Here is a 17,861-nt window from a genome sequence, read left to right on the forward strand (position 1 = left end):
AGCCCTAGGGTGCCGAGAGCCTGGTGGGGTGGTGCCAGTGCTGATGCCAAGTTTGGGGCGGGGGAGGGTGCCGGGAAGGAAGCCCTCAGTGCTGGACACCCTCGCAGTGCCCGGTCACCTGGGAAACACCCCAGAGGCCATGAGACGGATGGGGTGGGTGTGACCGGGTGGGAATGACATATGTCCACCTGGAGAGTCAGGCAGGGTGGGGGCGAGGGCCCATGGCCTCCACCTCCACACCCACCTTTCCCAGGAAGGCAGGGACAGCTGATGTAATGGTCGGAAGAGATGGGCGTGTTAGAATACGGGCAGGAGACCTACATGGCAGGGGTAAAAATAGGCTGTGGGTGGAAATGGAGCCAGCTAATGAACACATGGGTGATGTGAAATCTCGTTTCCAGCCTGCGTCTGCTCCCGCACACTTCACACCTTCCCCCCCCCCAGAGCTCGGGTTCTCAGCAGGCTTCCAGAGGCCTCCAGCCCCCTCCTGCCGCCTCTCCCCCGTGGCCCCTGGCCCCCTCCCCACGGCACTCTGGCCTGCCCGGGGCCCAGCCCAGGACTTCTGGGGCACCAGGTGGGCTGGAGGTGGTAGGCTCTGTTCCTCCCGCCGCCCCACCCCCCCAGGACACGGGCTCGGGGTTTGACACCATCTGTACCAATGAGTGAAAGAACCTGTCCCGCTCTTCCCTCCCACTCTCTGGGGACTTCTGGCTGTGTCCACCACAGACATGCAGCTGGGAACTTGGAATAGGAAGAAAGTGCGAGAAGCCGCTGGAGGGAGAGGCAGTCAGCTGTCTAACTCTTGGCCTAGGCTTCTGTAACCCACAGGCCCCTGGTGGCAGCCTGGGACAGTCCCCTCCTGCCTTACGGGCCTCAGGGAATGTCAGGATCGCTGCCCAGCTCACAGGCTCTGACAGGTGCCCCGGCCTGAGGGTCTGTGCTCTCGTGAGAAGCTTAGCATGCCCAAGCTGGAAGGGGTCACCCTCTCCAATCCTTCATTCGACAGACAAGGAAGCAGAGGCTCAGAGAGGGGCAGTGACTCGTCCACGTCTGCAGAGCGGGTCTCTGGCAACCAGAGCTAGAAGCCTGGCATCCTGGCCGTCAGCCCATGCTTTCCGGTAGGCCTTTGGTCTGGCGAGAAGCAGACCTGACCGAGGTGAGGAGCCCTCCCCCTGCGACTACAGGTGTGTGGCTGGCCCAGCCCAAGGCCAGGTGATGCGAGGCAGCCACACCAAGGGCAGGATCACCCCGCCTTTGCGACACTGCCCGAGCCTCCGGCCCTCCGACCTTTCCCCGTCTCCTTCCCGACGAGTGCTCCACGCCCTCCCTGAGACGGGAGGCACCAGGAGGTGCTTCCCTGAGTTCCTGATGGCAACACACGGCTAAAGGCCCGGCCCTCTGCTCCGCCTGAGCAAACAGGCCTACTCCCGGCCTCTCCCCCTATGCCCTCCTCCTGGTACCTCAGGTTCAGGGCTGCCTCTCGGTTCTTTCTGGTCCCCAGGCCTCTCCCGTGCCCCACACCCTCCCCACCAGGGGCTCCTCTTCAATCAGCCAAGCAGCTCAGCCACACCTGTGCAAGTACCCTTGCGGGGAGGGGGGTGCTACCGTCACCCCAGCGGGACCTCCAGGCAAGAGGGAGGTTGAGGTGGCGGGGATGAGGGAGAACAGGCTGGTGCCCCTTCCCTACATCCCCCCCGGCCCACCAACCACCAGAGAAACTGGGATTTCGGGGTTGGGGGTGGGGCAGAGATGAAAAATGAGGGGCAGCAAGGGGTGGGGGGAGCCAAGCAGAGAGATGGGGCAGAAAGGCTGACTTGCTCCGGGCGAGGGCAAGCATGCCTGGGGAGCAGGCTTGATCCAGAATGGCCCCAGGACGGCCACACTGGTCTTGGACCCAAGGGACAGCCCGGGGTGGCGTGTGTGAGGGCACCAGCCGGGGAGGGGGCTGTCCTCCCGCTCCAGGATCGCTGAGGGCACCGCCGCCTCATCCAGCAGCCGGGCCAGGGCTGGTGGAGGTCGGCAGCCTCTCCACGCCTCCATCTCGGCCGCTGCCGCCGCAGGCCCTCGCCTGAGCTCGTACCTCTTGTCCCCCTGAGCGTTCTGGTTCTGCTGGGTTCCTGGGTTTTGCAGGTCAGGGATATTGGCAAAGTCATCCTGTTCCGAAAGCCCTAAGACCAAGGATAGCACCACCATCCTGCCTTCCCTGCCCGAGGTGGGCAGCCCACCGGCCGGGAGGAAACGAGGAGGCCCCACAGGCGGGGGCAGGGAGGGGAAAGAGAGAGACAGAGACAGAGACAGAGACAAAGAGAGAGAAGAAAAAAGCGTAAGAAACTGGCCCTGCAGGAGAGAAACCACACACTTTAGCACTGTCAAAAGTTGTAGAGCAGAGTCGGGTGGAGGCGGGAAGGGAGGGGATGAGGGGAGGGGTCCACAGCCTGAGACCCAGCCTGCCTCGGGGCCAGGGAGCGGGACGCTCTGGAGAGATTCTGGGAAGGGGTTGGCCAGAGGCCCGCTGAAGCAGCCTGTGCCCTAGATGCTGCCGAGGAAGACTCTGCCGAGGAAGGTTCGGGGAAGGCCGGGGGAGGGGAGCTACTCGCTCTGGCCATCTGAGCCCCTGGGAGAAGAGAGAGGGGCTCCGTCGCCATCTTGCTTTGGGAAGGGCAGGCAGGTTTGGGCTCCCAGGTGGGAGGTTCTTAGAAAGTTTGGAAATCCAATGGGTGCTGCACCCTGTGCTCCTCATAAAGACATCTCTGCGTCATGGTCAGCCAGATGTCCTTGACACCTGGAGGGGGTCCCTGAACACACAGCCCATCAGAGGAGAACGGAAGTCCCTTCTGGCTTATGGTGTGCTGGCCATCATGGGCCTTCTCTTGAGTCCCCCTTCCTTAAGATCCAGGGAATAACCACCAACGCTTTTGGGTCCAGTTCAGGGGCCTTTCCTTGGAGAAGCAGTCCAGGAGTCACCAAAAAGCAAAGGTGGAGAGAGAGAGAAAGTGCAGGAACCTGGCTGGCAAGGTCTGGAGGAATTTCTGCAGAGAGGAAGATCTGAAAGAGGCTGGAGCCATCCTGCTTTGAGGGAGGCTTAGTCCAGGTGGACAAGGAGCTGCCATGTGGGCAGCAGCGTGGCCCAGAGGTCAAGGTGTGACGTTTTTCATAGGCGCCATTCTCAGAGAACCCCTGGGCAACTGTGGGGTCTCCCTGCATTTTCCAGGGACAAAAGGTGACCTGCTGCCCCACAAAATCATGAGTTCATGGGCATTTTCTGGGTATTTTGTGGAGCTCGTCCAGCCCTGCGTCTCTCATCCGAACAAAGGAAGAAGGGGATTTCAGATGGGGCAGGGAGGAAATCATGTCTCAGGAAGGGCCAAGGGAAGGATGGTAAGCCTAACGGAATGTTCCAGAGCGGGGGATCCGGGGTTGGGAAGTCTGCCCTTCAACCACCATCCAGGGGAGCAAGGTTTAGACAGGAAGAGGTGGCTGTGGCTATTTCCTAGAGAGGTTGTCGGAAAGGGAACTCAAGCAGGTGAGACATGGCACCTGGGGGGGAGAGGGGGTGCAGGGAAAATGGGAGATGGCAGTGGGGGCCCAGGGAGGGGAGGAAGCTAAGTGGCTGCACCGCCTTCCATGTCATGCATCTTTGTCCTGGGCACATTACTCCAGGCTGACACTCATGCTGGCATCCAACTTTTGGTAACAACTCCCCCTTCCCTCAGGACAAATCCTCGTTTTCTTTGTTCTCTGCCCACCGGTACTGTTTTACTGTTGGTAAAATTCCATTTGGCTGCTTGGGAGCTGGGTTGAGCTGGGGGAAGGAGAACCCAACGAAAACAACATGTTTTTTCCCTGGTTAATGCATTTTTCAGATACTCCTTTTGCTCTTCTTAAAAACAAAACGGCTCCTCTGCCTGAATTCCCAATTTGTCATTCTCCCCAGCAACACAGGCTGCAAGGGTGAGAACGAGGGGCAAGAGGAGAGTCTGGGGAGAAGCTGGTGGTATTGGGGGGGTGTCACACCCATTAAGCTGGAGGAACGTCATCCGCCCTGCAAGAGGGGGTGGGGTCCTGGGAGGCCTGGCTAGCCCTCCCGCCCTGGCTGTCTCCGTGGACCAGCAGCATTTGGGGCAAGAGAAGGGCCTCAGAAGCACACCAGCTAAACTGTAAGGCGGGGGGTCAGAGGTGGGCAAAGTACAGCTGGTGGCCTGTCTTTCTACAGCCCACAAGCTAAGAATGGCTTGTGCGTGTTTAAAGCATTGCTTTAAAAAAATGTGATCGAGACCACGTGCCCCACAAAGCCTAAAATATTTATAATCTGGCCCTTTACAGAAAAAAAATTTGCCGACCCCTGCTGGGAAGAATGACAAGTGGAGGAGGTGGGGGGTTGGGTGATCTCTAGCGGTGGCCAGCAGGCGAGGGGCCCATAAAGCTGTGGTGGGCGCAGCAGTGTGGACTGAGGACGCTGGCACAGGGGCACCACTCAGCAAATCCCAGTTGAGCAGGGGAGCAGCGGGCAGGGGAGTCGGTACACAGAGGCTTTCCTGCAGCGGGCTCCCTTCTTCCCAGGGCCTGGGGACGGCCCCTGCCCCAGTCTGATGGCTGCTAGAACAGGAAGCAGGGTGACAGCTGTGCAAAGAGCAGCCGGAGGGCAGGAGGAGCAGAGGGGTGCAGGGGCCCGCCGGCTCCCAGTTCTGTTCAAGCCACAGAAGAACCAATTCCTTCGACTCTCCTAATCCACACCAGTGCCACTGTATCCGTCCCCAAACAAACCGCCGCCTGGAAGCCAGGAGGCTCTGCTGGGCATCTTGTCTCATGCAGGCACCAGCTGGATCCCCAAGGGTCCTTGGGTTGGGGAGAGCCCCAGCAGATGCGCTGCCTGGATGTGCCAAGCAGAGGCACGGGCAGCACGGGCTGCCAGCCGGGGCCACGAGCCACTTGCACGGGTATGGGAAGCTGGCGTGGCAAGGCCTCTTCTGTTGGGGTGCCCCTGCTAGGGACAGCACTCCCGTCTGCCCTGGAAGCCCGGGCTGGGGTCTCAGCTGGAGAGCTAGGAAACTCGGAGGGACCTGCTTGCCTTCAGAATCCCCACATCTTGCCAATGAGCTGGGCCTTGCATCTTGCCCTTCCCCTTCCTCCTCCTTTCTCCTCTCCCAGGCTTAGTGCTGGTCTCTTGCTCCATGAAAAGTGCTCCCAGGGAAGACCTGGGCGATGGGAATAATCCCCAGAGCCTGGAAGGAAGGTCATGTTAGGCCGGAGGAGGCGAGTGATATCAGGGACGAAAGCCCAGGTCTGCTCTGGGCTCTGAGAGTGAGTGCCGATGCCCAGAGTGATGCCGGGGGTGGGTGCCCTGGGCAGGGCCCCTACCTGTGGGGCGGGGCAGCATGGGATGGCGGGGGGATGAGGAATGGCTACAGTTGGATACCCATGGTGTGGTTACTTCTCAGGCCTGTGCACTTGAAAGAAGCCTCTGATTTACAAAGAACCTTTTCTAAAGCTCTGGGGGGAACATCTGAGGTTTGTCCTCAGGGGATGGGTCATTCTGGGAGCTGGAGGACAAGTGGCTGGAGAAGGTCAGAGAGGCAGAGGACAGGGCTGATGGCAGGAACCGTGAGAGGGAGGGAGGAAGTGCGGGGCAGGAATGTGAGCTGAGTCGGGTTACAGGGAAGAGGTGATCTGGAGGCTCGGAGGCAGGGCCAGAGCCCAGGTTTGGGATGGTGGGGGAGGCTAGCAGGGAGGCCAGGAGCAGCCTGGGACTAGCGGGAAGAGGAGGAGGACCAGGCGGCCTCAGGTCTCAACGGCATTGTCCAGTGTCCCCACTGACATTTGGGGGAGGGACCTTCTCCGAGCCCCGGGAGGCACCGAAGGGGGAGGAGCCGGGGTCCTCAGAGAGGTGGCCCAGATAAGAATCCTTCCATGGGGGGCTGCAGGGATGGAGCCTCGAGCCACAGGAGGCTGGGGAGGGGTGGGCCGAGTCTGCTCGGCCCCCTGCTGCGGAGATGGGAGGGCCAGGAACCGGGGCAGGGCCAGCCGCTCCCAAGGAGATGAGGGGAGAGAGGCTGGGTCGGGAGGTGGGGGCCGGCCCGCTCAAGGGGGGGACTTACAGGAAGGATTTCATGTCCAAGCCTCGGTTTCGAATCTGCCCCACCACGTGGTCCCAGCTGCCCGGGTTGGAGCGGCTGCGGCCGCCGGCCGCCCGGTACTTGGAGCTGGCCGAGGCGCCCTGCCGAACCTGGCCCCGGCCGTGGGCCCGGGGGTTGGGGCCCGGCGCCGAGGCCGCGTGGGCCTGCAGCTGGCCCAGGCTCTGGCTGGTGGTGGGCTGGCTGGGCTGCCGGCCCCGCGGCTGCTGGCTCAGCGGCTGCTGTAGGCTCTGCTGCCGCATCAGGGTGCGGGGTCGCTGGCATCTCGGCTCTCCCGTGGAGCTGGGGATAGACTCAAGGGTAGTGGCCGTGGACAGGGTGGAGTCCTCGAAACTTGGGGCGGGTGGAGGAGAGGAGAGAAAGGAGAAGCAGGTGAAGGGATCACAGTGGAGGAAAAAGAAGCCGAGGGTCAGGACTGGGAGGCCCCAGTGCAGGGCGCGCTCTGCCGGACCTCGCCGGGCCTCCATCCCTGCTGTCACCGCTGTGCTGTAGCTGCCACCACCTCACCCAGGAGGCCACCGAACCCCGCGCCCGCCCTGAGGCCCTCCCCCCCACGCCGCCCCTGCCGGCCCTGCCCAGCCCACCCTCTGGCCTTGGCTCGCCTGACACTCCAATGCCTCCTGTCTGAGCCGCGGGAGCTGTGGAGGCTGCGTGGTGAAGGCGTCCCCGGGGCCCTGGGCCTGGCGTGCCCAACGGCAGGGGGTGGAGGGAGCTGCTCCGCCCCCTCCCGCGGTCTCGCTGGGGGACCCCAGGAAAGCCTGCCTCTGTGACCGAAGTACGACCGGCCTTTGGAGACCCGAGGAAATCCAGGCCAGCGCAGAGCTGGCCTAGTAACGTGTGGCAGGTCAGGGAAAGCCGGCGGTTCTCAGGCTTGGGCCACGGAGGCTGGGGACTGTCCTCGGACACCCTCTGTCCTCGGGCCTCTGCCTTGTGGCCAGGGCTGCCCCAGGATTCAGGCTCTGGAGCAGACCTTTGCCCTCCTTCCAGGGTCCCTTGTTTCTGAGGTGCAGTGTCCATTCCTGATTTCTTGGGAGTGACTCCCAGTCAGAGGAGGGGACTCGGGAAAGGAGCAGATGAGGTGGGAGCCCCAGGAACCACTTGTCTGGTCACTGCCCCAATTCTGATGGAAAACAGGGTGGCTATATGTTTGCAAGAGGGCGCCTCCTAGCAGGCCCATAGGCATCCCTGAAAAATGCTGGTAAGGGGGCAGGGACGGACAGGAAGCAGGACGTGGCTGATCAGAGGCAGTATGAGGTCAGAGGGACCCAGGTTCAAGCCCCAGCTCTGCTGCTTCCGAACCGCAGGACTTTGGAAAAGTGAGTCCACCCCTCAGTTTCTTCATCTGAGTGTCTTCATAAAACCCCGGGCGAAAAATCATCCCTGAGCTGCCTCTGTCCCAGGGTTGCCATGAGGACCTAATGAGGTCGGGCCCTGGGACATGTGTTTAGCTAACGCTCCCCGGGCCAGTGGTACCTGCAAAGGTCTCAGGAGACGGAGGTAGGAAGAGTCAGAGACCCCGGGCTTCCCCAGGCAACCTGCCTGTTTCGCTCTCCTGGCCAGAGACATCAGCACATCCCATAGGCAGGGCCAGAGCCTCAGAGGTCCCAACCTCCTCTTCTGTCCCCTCCCTCCGTCTCCCGATCCAGTGGTCGAGGGCAGGGGTTGGCAAACTATGGCCTATGGACCAAATCTGGTCCACCACCTGTCTTTGTAAATAAAGTCTTACTGGAACAAACTAATTTACATCCTGTCTATGGCTGTGACAGGCTTGAGTTGGCATAAAAGGGACTATGTGATTTGCAGAGCCTCAGCATTTCCTCTCTGGCCCTTTACAGAGAAAGCTTGCCAACTCCTGGTCTAGGACCACAGGGCAGCCAGGTACCCCCTGGGGCTGCCTGCAGGAGGGGCCCCAGGGCCCTTGGAGCCGCTTTCACCACTGCAAACAGACCTCAGCTTTGCTCCCTCCCGAGCCTACCATGGGAACTAAAGGACAACAGTTAAGCTGCCCCTGTGGGCTAGAGAGAGAGAAAGAAAGAAAAAGAGTGAGAGCAAAAGAGGGAGAGAAAGAGAATAGTAAAGAGAGAATGAGAGAGAGAGAGAGAGAACAAGAAATAGAGAAGAGAGAGAGAGAGGCAAAACATGGCTTTAGCTGGGAGCTGGGGTCCTGGAGGAGGCAGCAGCCTTGCCTAGCTCAGGGCTGGAGCCTGGGCTACCACCAGGGACAGGCCCAGGCCTGGCCGGCCAGCCAGGTAGACCCACAGCTCCCTAGGGGCAGGCCGAGGCAGGGGAGGACGACAGTTGGACGGCCTCCTCCTCCTCCTTGCTGACCTCATTTTGGTTTCCTACCACATCCAAAATTAGTCCAATTTACAACCTCTCGGTCACAGGAAACTAAAATTGGTGCCTCCATGCCTGGAGCCAGTGAATGGCATGGAGCCTTCAGCCAGCCTGCAGTCTGTGGCCAGAGCAGCCTGGGGAGGGCGGGGTGCTGGGCCTGGCTCTCTGAGGGGGTGTGGGGCTTCCCTCCGAGACCTTCCTGAGGCTCGACGTCAGGGGAGAAATGGGCCTGTGTGCCTTCAGGCCAACAAGCAATAAGGTCTCAGCACAGTGGCCCTCAGTGGTCCCAAAGGCAGGAATCATAGGCCTTCTAAAGAGAACCGGGGGCGGGGTGGGGTGCTGAATGAAGGCAACAGGACAGCCCCCAGCTAAGAAGGGGTCAGGGCTGCCGGTTTTCTAAGTGAGAGGCTGTCCCTTAGCTGGGAATGAGGCAGTTCTAATAGCTGAAAATGGAACCTACGTCCCAGTGGGTGAGAATGGTCATAGTTCAAAGGATTTAGAGCCTGGAAGGGCTCAGCTGTGGGGACATGGAAGTTTCTAAAAGCCAAGATGAGAATAAGGCAGCCCCATGGTGGGGGAGGAGAGAATATACTTTCTGCTGTGAACAGGGACCAGCCGTATGTCCATGGCCCAAGAGAGGGACTGTCTTGTTTGGCAAGCTCAGAGAGCTTTTAAAAGGGAAACGGCTCTTCTGTCTGACGTCCAGACCACCCTGGTCAGAAAAGAGAAGCTAGCTGGGGGGCTCAACAACCCAACCGCCAAGAACACACCACCCACCAGCTGCCAGTGGGACAGCCTGCTGCCCAAGACTGGGACAGCCCATGGGGATGGCTGAGATGAGGACGGACCCATGGGGACAGCCCAGCTGCTCATGGTGGGCCTGCAGGACAGACGGGGAAATGGTGCAAGCAAGAGTGGGACAAGCCGATGGAGGCGCCAGATGGTCAAAAATGGAATGGCTCAGCCTCTGGGTCTAGAGCCGTCTGCTGGCTGTAAGAGGGAAGGCCCGGTGGCAGATGAGTGGCATCAAACACAGGCTGAGAGTGGGCCAGCTCCCCAGGGATGGGATGGTCCAATGGCTGAACAACCACGGGTGGCCCACAGAGGGATGACCTGACGGCTGGGATGGGGCGGCCAGTCAAAGAGGATGGGATGACCTGAGGATTGAAATGAAGCTGCCTCGGGGGTAGAAAATGGAATGGCTTGGTCACTGGCAAGGAAAGAGACGGAGGCGGGGGGGGGGGGCACAGCCGAGGCTGGGATGCGACACCGACACCGTATGGCTGTTAGTTGTGCCCGATGGCAAGGATGATGCGCGTCTCATGAAGGGATGAAATGAGCCAGGGGCCGAGGACGGCACCTCTGGGGGCAGCAGCGGGCATGCCGGGGGGGTCCCGCTGTGCCCCCCCGGCGGGGGCCGACCCGAGCTCGCGGCTCCGGCGGCCACAGGGCCATGACTCACTTGGACAAGTTGAGCTTCCCTGCGGCCAGGTGGCTCTGCACCGTCCGCCAGCGGCCTCTCCCCGCCTTGCCACCGCTGCCCGGCTCGCTGGGGGCAGCCCCGCCGCTTCTCGAGGTGTCCTCTCTGGGTGGCGGCACCAGCGCTGGCTTCTCCCCCGGCCGGCCTTCCCGCCCCACCGCCAGCCCCGCCGCGGCGGCCACCTTGGCGCCTGACAGGAGGGTACCACTGAAGGCACGTGGGAGGCAGCCGGGCCAGAGGGGCGCCGGGGGTGGCGGTGGGGGGGGGAGGGCGGGCCACACGTGGGGGTGGGGGGGGGAGGGGGAGAAAAACAATGACAGATAAAAGGAAGAAAGAGACAGTGAGAGAGGAGGAGAGAGACAGACGGACAAGAGACAGACAGAGAGAGAGAGAGAGACATCAGCACTGCAAGTGGGTTAACAGCAGAGCCTGCAGAGAGGAGAGAGGGGGCCGGGCGGGCTGGGGTCGGAGAACAACGCACCACGACAACGGAGGGGCGGCCCCTCCCCACCGCCTGGGGCGGGGGCGGCGGGGGTGGGGGGAGGGCAGCCACCTCCAACTCTATCCCACAGGACAACGAAGGGTTAACGACGGAGGAAGAGCGGGCTGTCCAGGCCAGGAGGCCCCAAGGCAGGGAGAAAGAGAAAGCCGTGTTAGTCAGAGTTCATCACCACCACCACCATCACCGCCACCACGACCACCGACCACCGACCACCGACCACCACCACCGAGCAGCCAGGGCAGCAGCACACAGCGGGGAGGAGAAAGCGAGCCACGCCGAGAGGGAGGGACCGAACGGGCAACCCCATCCTGACTGCACAGAGGGGGGGGACCCGCTGGGGGGCCGGGTGCGGCTGCGGAGGGGGCTCTCCTGCTCGGCTGGCCCTGGGGGAGGGGACTGGAGAGGGGCGGGCAGGTGAGGGGAGGCAGGAGGGGTTGCTCGTCTCCATGGTCGGCCTGCCCATGGGTGCACCGGTGGGGAAGTCCAGGGCGGACAGGAGCAGGAGGGGAAGTGAGGGCCAGGAGGGGAAGGAGGGCGTGCGCGGATACTCGGTACATAGGATCAAACCAGGTAAAGTCACTCACTTGAGGGACAGTCGTGGGTCGCCATAAGGGGCGTAGGGTGAAATGTTTAGAATAAACTCCTTGGGAGGATAGGAACTCCATTTCTGCTGCACTGTGCTCTCATTGTTATTCCAAAAGTCTCTGTCTAGATCGCTGGAGGGGCAGAGAGAGAGGGGAGAAAACAGGGAGATGCAAGAAGAAACAAGAACCGCAAGTCCTGCGGGGGCAGAAAGGACGGGGCCCCGGGGCTGCGCACACAGAGAGCCGAGAGGGCCAGGGTCTGCTCCTGCGGGAGGAAGAGAGGCGGCAGCTGCGCCCTGAGCGAGCGAGTGCACGCGCGCGTGCGTGCGCGCACACACACACACACTCACACACACACACACACACACACACGCATGCGCTCACACCCTCGAGGGCCTGGAGAAGCCACGCAGAAAGGAGGCGAGCTGCAGGTGGGCACGCTGGAGCCTCGAGCCTGGGAAGCTGGTGGGAGAGAGAAAGATGATGAGAGGGGAGCAGGGGAGAGAGGGGGCTGGGGACAGGCCTGGGGGAGGCTGGCGTGGGGAGTGGGAGAAGGACAGGGTGCTGGTTTCTGGCTGGAAAGAGCTGAAAGGTAGATCAGACCCTGCTGCCAACTTGTCCGGGGGCCCACCGCTCCTGACCTCAGTCTCCCTGCCTGCCAAACCAGAAGATTGGCTGTAACCGCTGGGCTGTCAGCTCTCCCACAGTGGAGACCCAAGGTTCCCCCCTCTTCCATCCACCTCCACTGAGCCACTCCTGGGGCAGGCCCAGCTCCCTGCCCATCTTTCTCCTCTTCCTGTTGGCCTGAGGTTGCCCCAGCCTCCTCTGCTCTCTGCCCTCCTAGGACACAGCCTTTGTGTGAGCTTGGCGGGATCTCAGCTGAGCTGAAGACATTCTCCACTCATTGCAGATGTGGTGACTGGGTGGCCCCCCAGAAAAGAGAAGGGTGTCCAGGCCTCTGACCTTGCTGAGGGTGTGATCAGAGTCACCCGGAGCCCTTCAGGTCCAATGTTTTGGGGCCTGTGTGGAGGGAGCCTGCCCTTCTCTGTGGGGGTTGATGGGCAGACTCAGCCCCAGGGCCCCTGGCACATTCCTGACCTGCCAGCCAGGGTAGCCTCTCCCTGTGCCCCTGATCCTTCCCAAGGTGGAGCTGCTAGGTCTGGAAGGGACCCTCTGCCCCAGTCTTCCCACCCCCTTCTGCTCTGAGACAAGTCATACCAATGAAGCAGATAGGCTGGAAGCACAGAGAATGTGGGGACTTCCTCTGGGGGCAGGCTGCAGAAGCCTCAGACAAGGGGCTCCATCAGCTTGTCAGGCTCCTGGGGCCCCGAGGAGCAGGCCTGGGAGCATAGGGAGAGGAAAGGCAGAAGAAACAGGCCAAAGGAACATTCTAGAAGGGAGCCATGCCTGAGCCCTCAGAAACGCATCTAGGGGAAGGGGCTCTAGGGGTTCTGGGGGTGGGCCTGGCCTGTGCTGAGGCCGTGCCACTGCTCAAGGCCAAGGCGAGGGCCCTGTTGTGGGGGAGGCCACGTGGGGAGGCACACCCCCTGAAGATGGAGCAAACGTGTTCTTGGGGCACCTGCTTCTCTCCCCCCCGCCCCGACCCCACACCAGAGCTTGGCCTTGACCTTGGCTCTTAGCCTCAGACTTGGGAACAAAGGAGAGAAGCTGGGCGGCCACCACAGGCCCAGAGGAGATGGTGGTCCTGGCCCAAGGGGGTGTGGACAGCGTCTGTCTGTTCAGAGCAGAGTGTACCTCAGAAATGTCTCACAGGGACTCCATACACAGGGTTCGAAGCCAGAGTCCTGAGCCAGTTTGTGAGTGGCACAGTGGAGGCTGAGATGGGAGAGGCAGGACAGGCCTCAGCACTGGGAGGCCCCTCCCCGGGGAGGCTCCCTCAACAGAAGACCCTGTTCCTGCCAGAGACATCCTTTGGTCCCCCTCCTCCAGGGTAACAGAGAGAAGGAACCACTTGGAAGGCCTCCCTCCCCCTGGCCCCCTCCAGATCTCCAAAATCAAGTGTCATCCAATCCTAGGTCCTGGAGAGAAAGAGCCGCCAGGGTCATCACTGCCAGGCTGGTCTCCCACCCTCTGTTCCAAGGAGCTCCAGGGTCCCTCATGTTGTCTGTTGCAGTACTGAAAAAGACCATCTTTAATTTTAAAAGTTTGGGAAACACAGGTTCCTTTACTGCAGGACTTCTCAGAGCCTCTAATGGGTCAATGAATACCTGTATCTCCAAGAGGGAGATAGAGTGTGCAGTGTTTCCCAAACTTAGTTGGCCATGAAACCCATGAAACCTCAGTGATTCATGGAATAACTATTCATCATTTACACAGTTTGGGAAGCACTGCTAAAGAATGCAACTTCCCAGCATCCTTGACAAAAGATCCCTTCAGAGGAGGTCCTAAGCCCATGTGGAGATTGTGCAATGGGTAAGCCCTGCTTCCTGCCACTTGACTGGCTTTGGGCCCTGGCAAGAGATAAAGGCCTAGGAACCTAGGGGCATGTAGACTGGAACGGTGACTCCCTTCCCTGAGGCAGAGGCTCTGACAGCTCAGCGGGGTGGGAGGGGGCAGCGGCTGCAGGGCCATAGAGAAGAGGGGATAGCCACTGCTGCCCTCACTTTGTCTTAGAGAGCATTCGGGGGTGCTGTCCCAGACTGCAGAGCCTGCTGCCCCCCGTGCTGCCTGCCGTCCCCCCTTGCTGGGCATCCCATGCCCTCTCACGGGCCCCTTCCACGACTATCCAGAACATACACATCCCCAGGTTATGGTCATTTGGCAGAGACGGGGCCCCCAGCCCAGCTGCAAACTGGGTTAGGGGCCTGGTCTGGAGGTGGCATAGGTGCTGGGCTGGGCCCCACGTGGTCCCTCCCTGCCTTCAGAAAGCCTGGGGCCTGGGCTCTGCATCAGCCCCTGAGACCTGCCAGCTCTCGGCTTTGAAGACCGGAGAGTGTGCAACCAAACCCAGCTTCAAAGGCTCCCCGAGGCCTCTTCCCGAACCTCCTCCCACCCCCAACCTCGGCAGGCCCACCCCTCCACTTGCCCACCGCCCCCCCACAAGGCACACACTGGAAGCTTCTGTAAAGACCCTAAACAGGGTTAGAGCAAGAGATGAAAACAGGGGAGGAGCAGGGAGGGAGCCCTCAGGAGCAGGGGAGAGGGAGAAGGGAGCACGGGAACAAGAAGAAGGGAGGACAGACTAGGCTGTGGGAAGGGGGGCAGAAGGGAAGGTGTGGGGCAGAGATGGTGCGGGCCTTGAGTTAAAGGAAGGAAGTGAGGGTCAGGGAAGGCTGGGCTGGCTCCCCTTCAGGCAAAGCCCCTTGCTGGCAGGCTCGGCCCTGGCCAGGCTAAGACGGAGGGGCACCCAGCCCCACCTCAGGCTGATGGCCTCCCAGCGAAGGCCTGGGTTCAGCAGAGAGGAGCCCTCCAGAGAGAACCCTCATTCCCAGAGCCTCCAGCCAGGTGGGGTGGTTGGTGCGGGGGGCTGCCCTGGGTATGTCCCAGCGACCATCTGCCCTGGGCTGGCCAAGGTGGTCTGTGGAAGGCAAACCCGCCTCCTTGAAGAGGGATCTCAGAGCACAAGCAGGAAGCCTGGGTGGGGCAGAGGCAGCAGGACAGGCCGTGGGGACCAGAAGTGACAGGGAAGGGAAGAGTCCCCATTACTCTGCTTCCCAAGTGGCCCAACACTGAGGTCTGCCCACCTTCCAAGTCACCCTCAGGACACTGGTGAGGTCTTAGAGAAGAGCCTGAGCCCCCTGAGAGAGGGGATCCCAGCCGGGGCTGGAGGGGGGCCCTCGGATATGCAGGGGAGCTAGGAGGGTGCTGGAGATGGTGTGTGATATGAGGGTAGATGGAGGAACCAGCAACCAGGGTTGAGGGAGGAGGCAGACAGAGCTGGAAGTGACAGTTGCCAGAAAATGGGGAGCTGGGGTCCTTGGAACATGGTGAGGGTCTGGGGGGGCGGGGCATGGGCAGAAAAGCTGGAGCCCGGGAGCCACCCTGAGGCACTAGGAGTGTGCGGGCACGGGGCAGGGAGAGAGAATGGTGCCAACGTGTGAGGGTGTGTGGCCAGCTCTGGGGAGGGGGGAGGCTCCTCCCACTGGGGCTGCCTGTTGCTCCCGCCCCAAACTGGAAGCCTGGCACCTACTTGATGGTCTTCTTCTCGTTGCGCCCACGCCCTGAGTCTGGCGTGCCCACAGTCTCCAGGGAGTTCTTGTAGCGTTTGCCCTGTGGAGATAGCACCAGGGTCACTCCGGGCAAACAGCACTGCGCCCTCCCTGCCTCCCCAGCACGGGCCTGGGGAGGGGAGCAGGCTGGGACCCAGCCGTGGCCACAAGGTCCAGGGGCCCACGTGTGAAGGTGTCACCACCCCACGTGGGGGGCCAGCCCCACTGCTATCTGTTCACTGGCTAGTAGCTCCTTGCCCCATAAGGCTCGAGGACCACTGCCACCCCTCAAAGGGTACCCCTGACCCCCAGGGATGGGGCCCCTCCCGGTTGCCTATCTCCTGGGGCTCTGGCCCGGCTCCCAGAAACACATCTCCCTCTGCCACAGACAGACGGCTCTCAGGCGCCTGGCCACGTCACACTGGCCACGTCACCACCCCCAGATGGTGGGGGTGGCATCCTGCAGGGGCAAGGTTGGCAGTGGCCAGTGACGTGAATGGCGGGGGCAGGGAGAGGGCCCCGTGCCCAGTCCGGCCCAGGACCGTGTCCAGCGTCGTCTGGGGGCTCCCTGGGGTCCTCCTGCCTTGGGCAGTGAGGCAGGGCAGGGCCTGAGCACTCTTCTTTACAGGAAGGCAGTCTGAGGAAGAGAGACTGCCCACTGGCACCCCAGAGTTCCTCACACCAGCATGAGCGGGGAAAGGGCACGGCAGGCCGGGCGGGGGCTCCAGGTCCCCCGGCCAGAGGAAGGGCTGCGGCTGCAGTGGGGACCGGGCCTGCCGCTGGGAAGGTGAGCACCATTCACCTTCTCGGTTTGGGTTTCTAAATTTAGCTCATGCAGAGCCAGGCACCATTAACATTCCTGGCTGCCACGGAGCGAGCTCACGCGCACCCACGGGCCACGGGCCTGGGCCAGGCAGTGCACACACACACACACACACACACCCTGACGTGAGCACACACATTTCCCCAACATCCCGTCCTGTGCTCCCACACCACAGCCACAACAGCCAATGATTCCACCCTCCCTGAAACAAAGTAAGAGCCGCACAGCCGTGTCCCCGACACTCCCACCAGTGGCAACCCCTTCCAGGGCACAGGAGCTGCCCACGGAGGGAGCCCGGCAGCGGTGAAGCGGCCCCCCAGAATGCTGTGGGTGGAGGGGCAGAGTCCTCACTCCACCTCCGGCGCCCCCAGGTCTCAGGGGTGCCTGGGTCCTGCTCCCAGCAACGCCGGACCCTCCCCGTGTCACCCTGGTCAAGTCCCTTGTCCTCTCTGACCTTCTTTTCCTCCTTTCCAAAAAGGGGTGCTGTCACCGGATGAGCCCCAGGTCCCTCGTCCTTCTAGGCTCTCATCACAGATATGTCTAGCTCTCTCCTGACTTACTTCGGGCCCCCCAACCCCCAGGGGAACGCAGCCCGAAAGGGCAGGGACTGTCTGGTCTCTAGGTACCCAGCAGTTCTCAGAATGGATAGCATGGGAGTGCCCCCCTAGTGCCTCTTCCCACCAGGGTCTCAGCCCCGGGCTGTTGCCTCTGAGCCAAAACTTTAAGAGTGAAAAAAAATACGGAGCTGTTGGATCCTCCGAGTCCACAAAAGCTGCCCTCTCTCAGCTTCAGCTCTGCTCTCCCCCATCATTACCCAGAAGTTCAAATCCCCAATAATGCCCAGTCCGGACTGGAAGGATCAGGGCCTGGAGCTGCCCCACACTGGCCGAGGGCCCTTCTCTGGGCAGGACACAGGGAGGGCCACCCCCACCAGCTCCCCCCCAATCTCCCCCTACTTCAGGCAGTGTGGGGCAGGGAGGACCTGCTGAGGGCCCCCCAACCCCACCTCTCAACCCCTCTCCTCTTTCTCCCTAGTCTTGGCAGGAGAACTTGGCCTAGGCAGCACTTTCTTCTAAGGTGGGTCAGCTGCCCCTTCCCCAAGGCCAGGTATGGCTGGGTGGGCTGTCCCCCAGTTCATCCAGGGCCTGCCCTCTTCCTTCCACAGCTCAGGGAACCTTCCCCTCTGACTACAATGATCACTCTGCAGCAGGAGCTGCGGGGCTGGGGGGGGGGGGGGGGGGGGGGGGGGGGGGGGGGGGTGCGGACAGGGGCCAGGGCAGGACTTGACTCAGGGCTGGGGGGGGGCAGGGTGAAGTTAAGGGGGCAACGACAGGAAACCCAGGCAGAGTCCAGGAGACACTGGGCGGCTCAAAGGGAACCCAATACCACCAGCTGCTTCTCAGGGAAGGGGTTGGCCAGGCTGATCTGGAAAAAGCCAGCTGGAGATTAAGGAAGTTATTAATGTTCGGAAATGGGATCTGGGCTGTCAGGGTATCACATCACTGCTGCTGAGGGGACAGGCAGCCAAGGAGAGCCCAGGAACTGTGCAAGGGGCATGTGAAAGCCCCTCCCGGAAAGCACAGAGACAGCCCAGGCAGAAAGCCCCCCAGCTCCTCCGATGTGGGGGGCAGGGGAGGAGTTGTGGGAGGGTTGGGGGGCTGGGCAGCTCAGGGGAGAAAGTCGCAGGGGATAGACCAACCAACTGCGGCTGGGACCCCTGGGGAAGTTTCTGGCTGGAGGCTGGGAGGAGGGGCTGGGGCCAGGGGCTGTGCCTCCCGCACTGGTGGGGGGAGGGGGGTCCCCCGCCTACTACAAAAGCTGTCATCTGTGAACAC

The 17,861-nt window shown here is 61.8% G+C and overlaps 1 protein-coding gene across 7 annotated transcripts in view; it reads right to left on the reverse strand.

Annotated features, from left to right (window-relative positions):
• SYT7 (synaptotagmin 7) overlaps positions 1-17,861 on the reverse strand; it is a 61,527-nt gene that overhangs the window by 17,737 nt on the left and 25,929 nt on the right. For 2 of the 7 annotated variants that reach the window (XM_032414263.1, XM_032414262.1), the window contains exons 3-7: positions 15,185-15,264; positions 11,035-11,166; positions 9,931-10,155; positions 6,096-6,464; positions 2,081-2,203 (exon numbers count right to left, since the gene is read on the reverse strand). In XM_032414263.1, the coding sequence (XP_032270154.1) occupies positions 2,081-2,203; positions 6,096-6,464; positions 9,931-10,155; positions 11,035-11,166; positions 15,185-15,264 (929 nt within the window). The remainder of the gene's footprint in view (positions 1-2,080; positions 2,204-6,095; positions 6,465-9,930; positions 10,156-11,034; positions 11,167-15,184; positions 15,265-17,861) is intronic. The other 5 variants (XM_032414268.1, XM_032414267.1, XM_032414264.1 and 2 more) reach the window with 4 other exon arrangements.

This window comes from Phoca vitulina, unplaced genomic scaffold (assembly GCF_004348235.1).
Source record: "Phoca vitulina isolate PV1807 unplaced genomic scaffold, GSC_HSeal_1.0 scaffold16, whole genome shotgun sequence".
Taxonomy (NCBI): domain Eukaryota; kingdom Metazoa; phylum Chordata; class Mammalia; order Carnivora; family Phocidae; genus Phoca; species Phoca vitulina.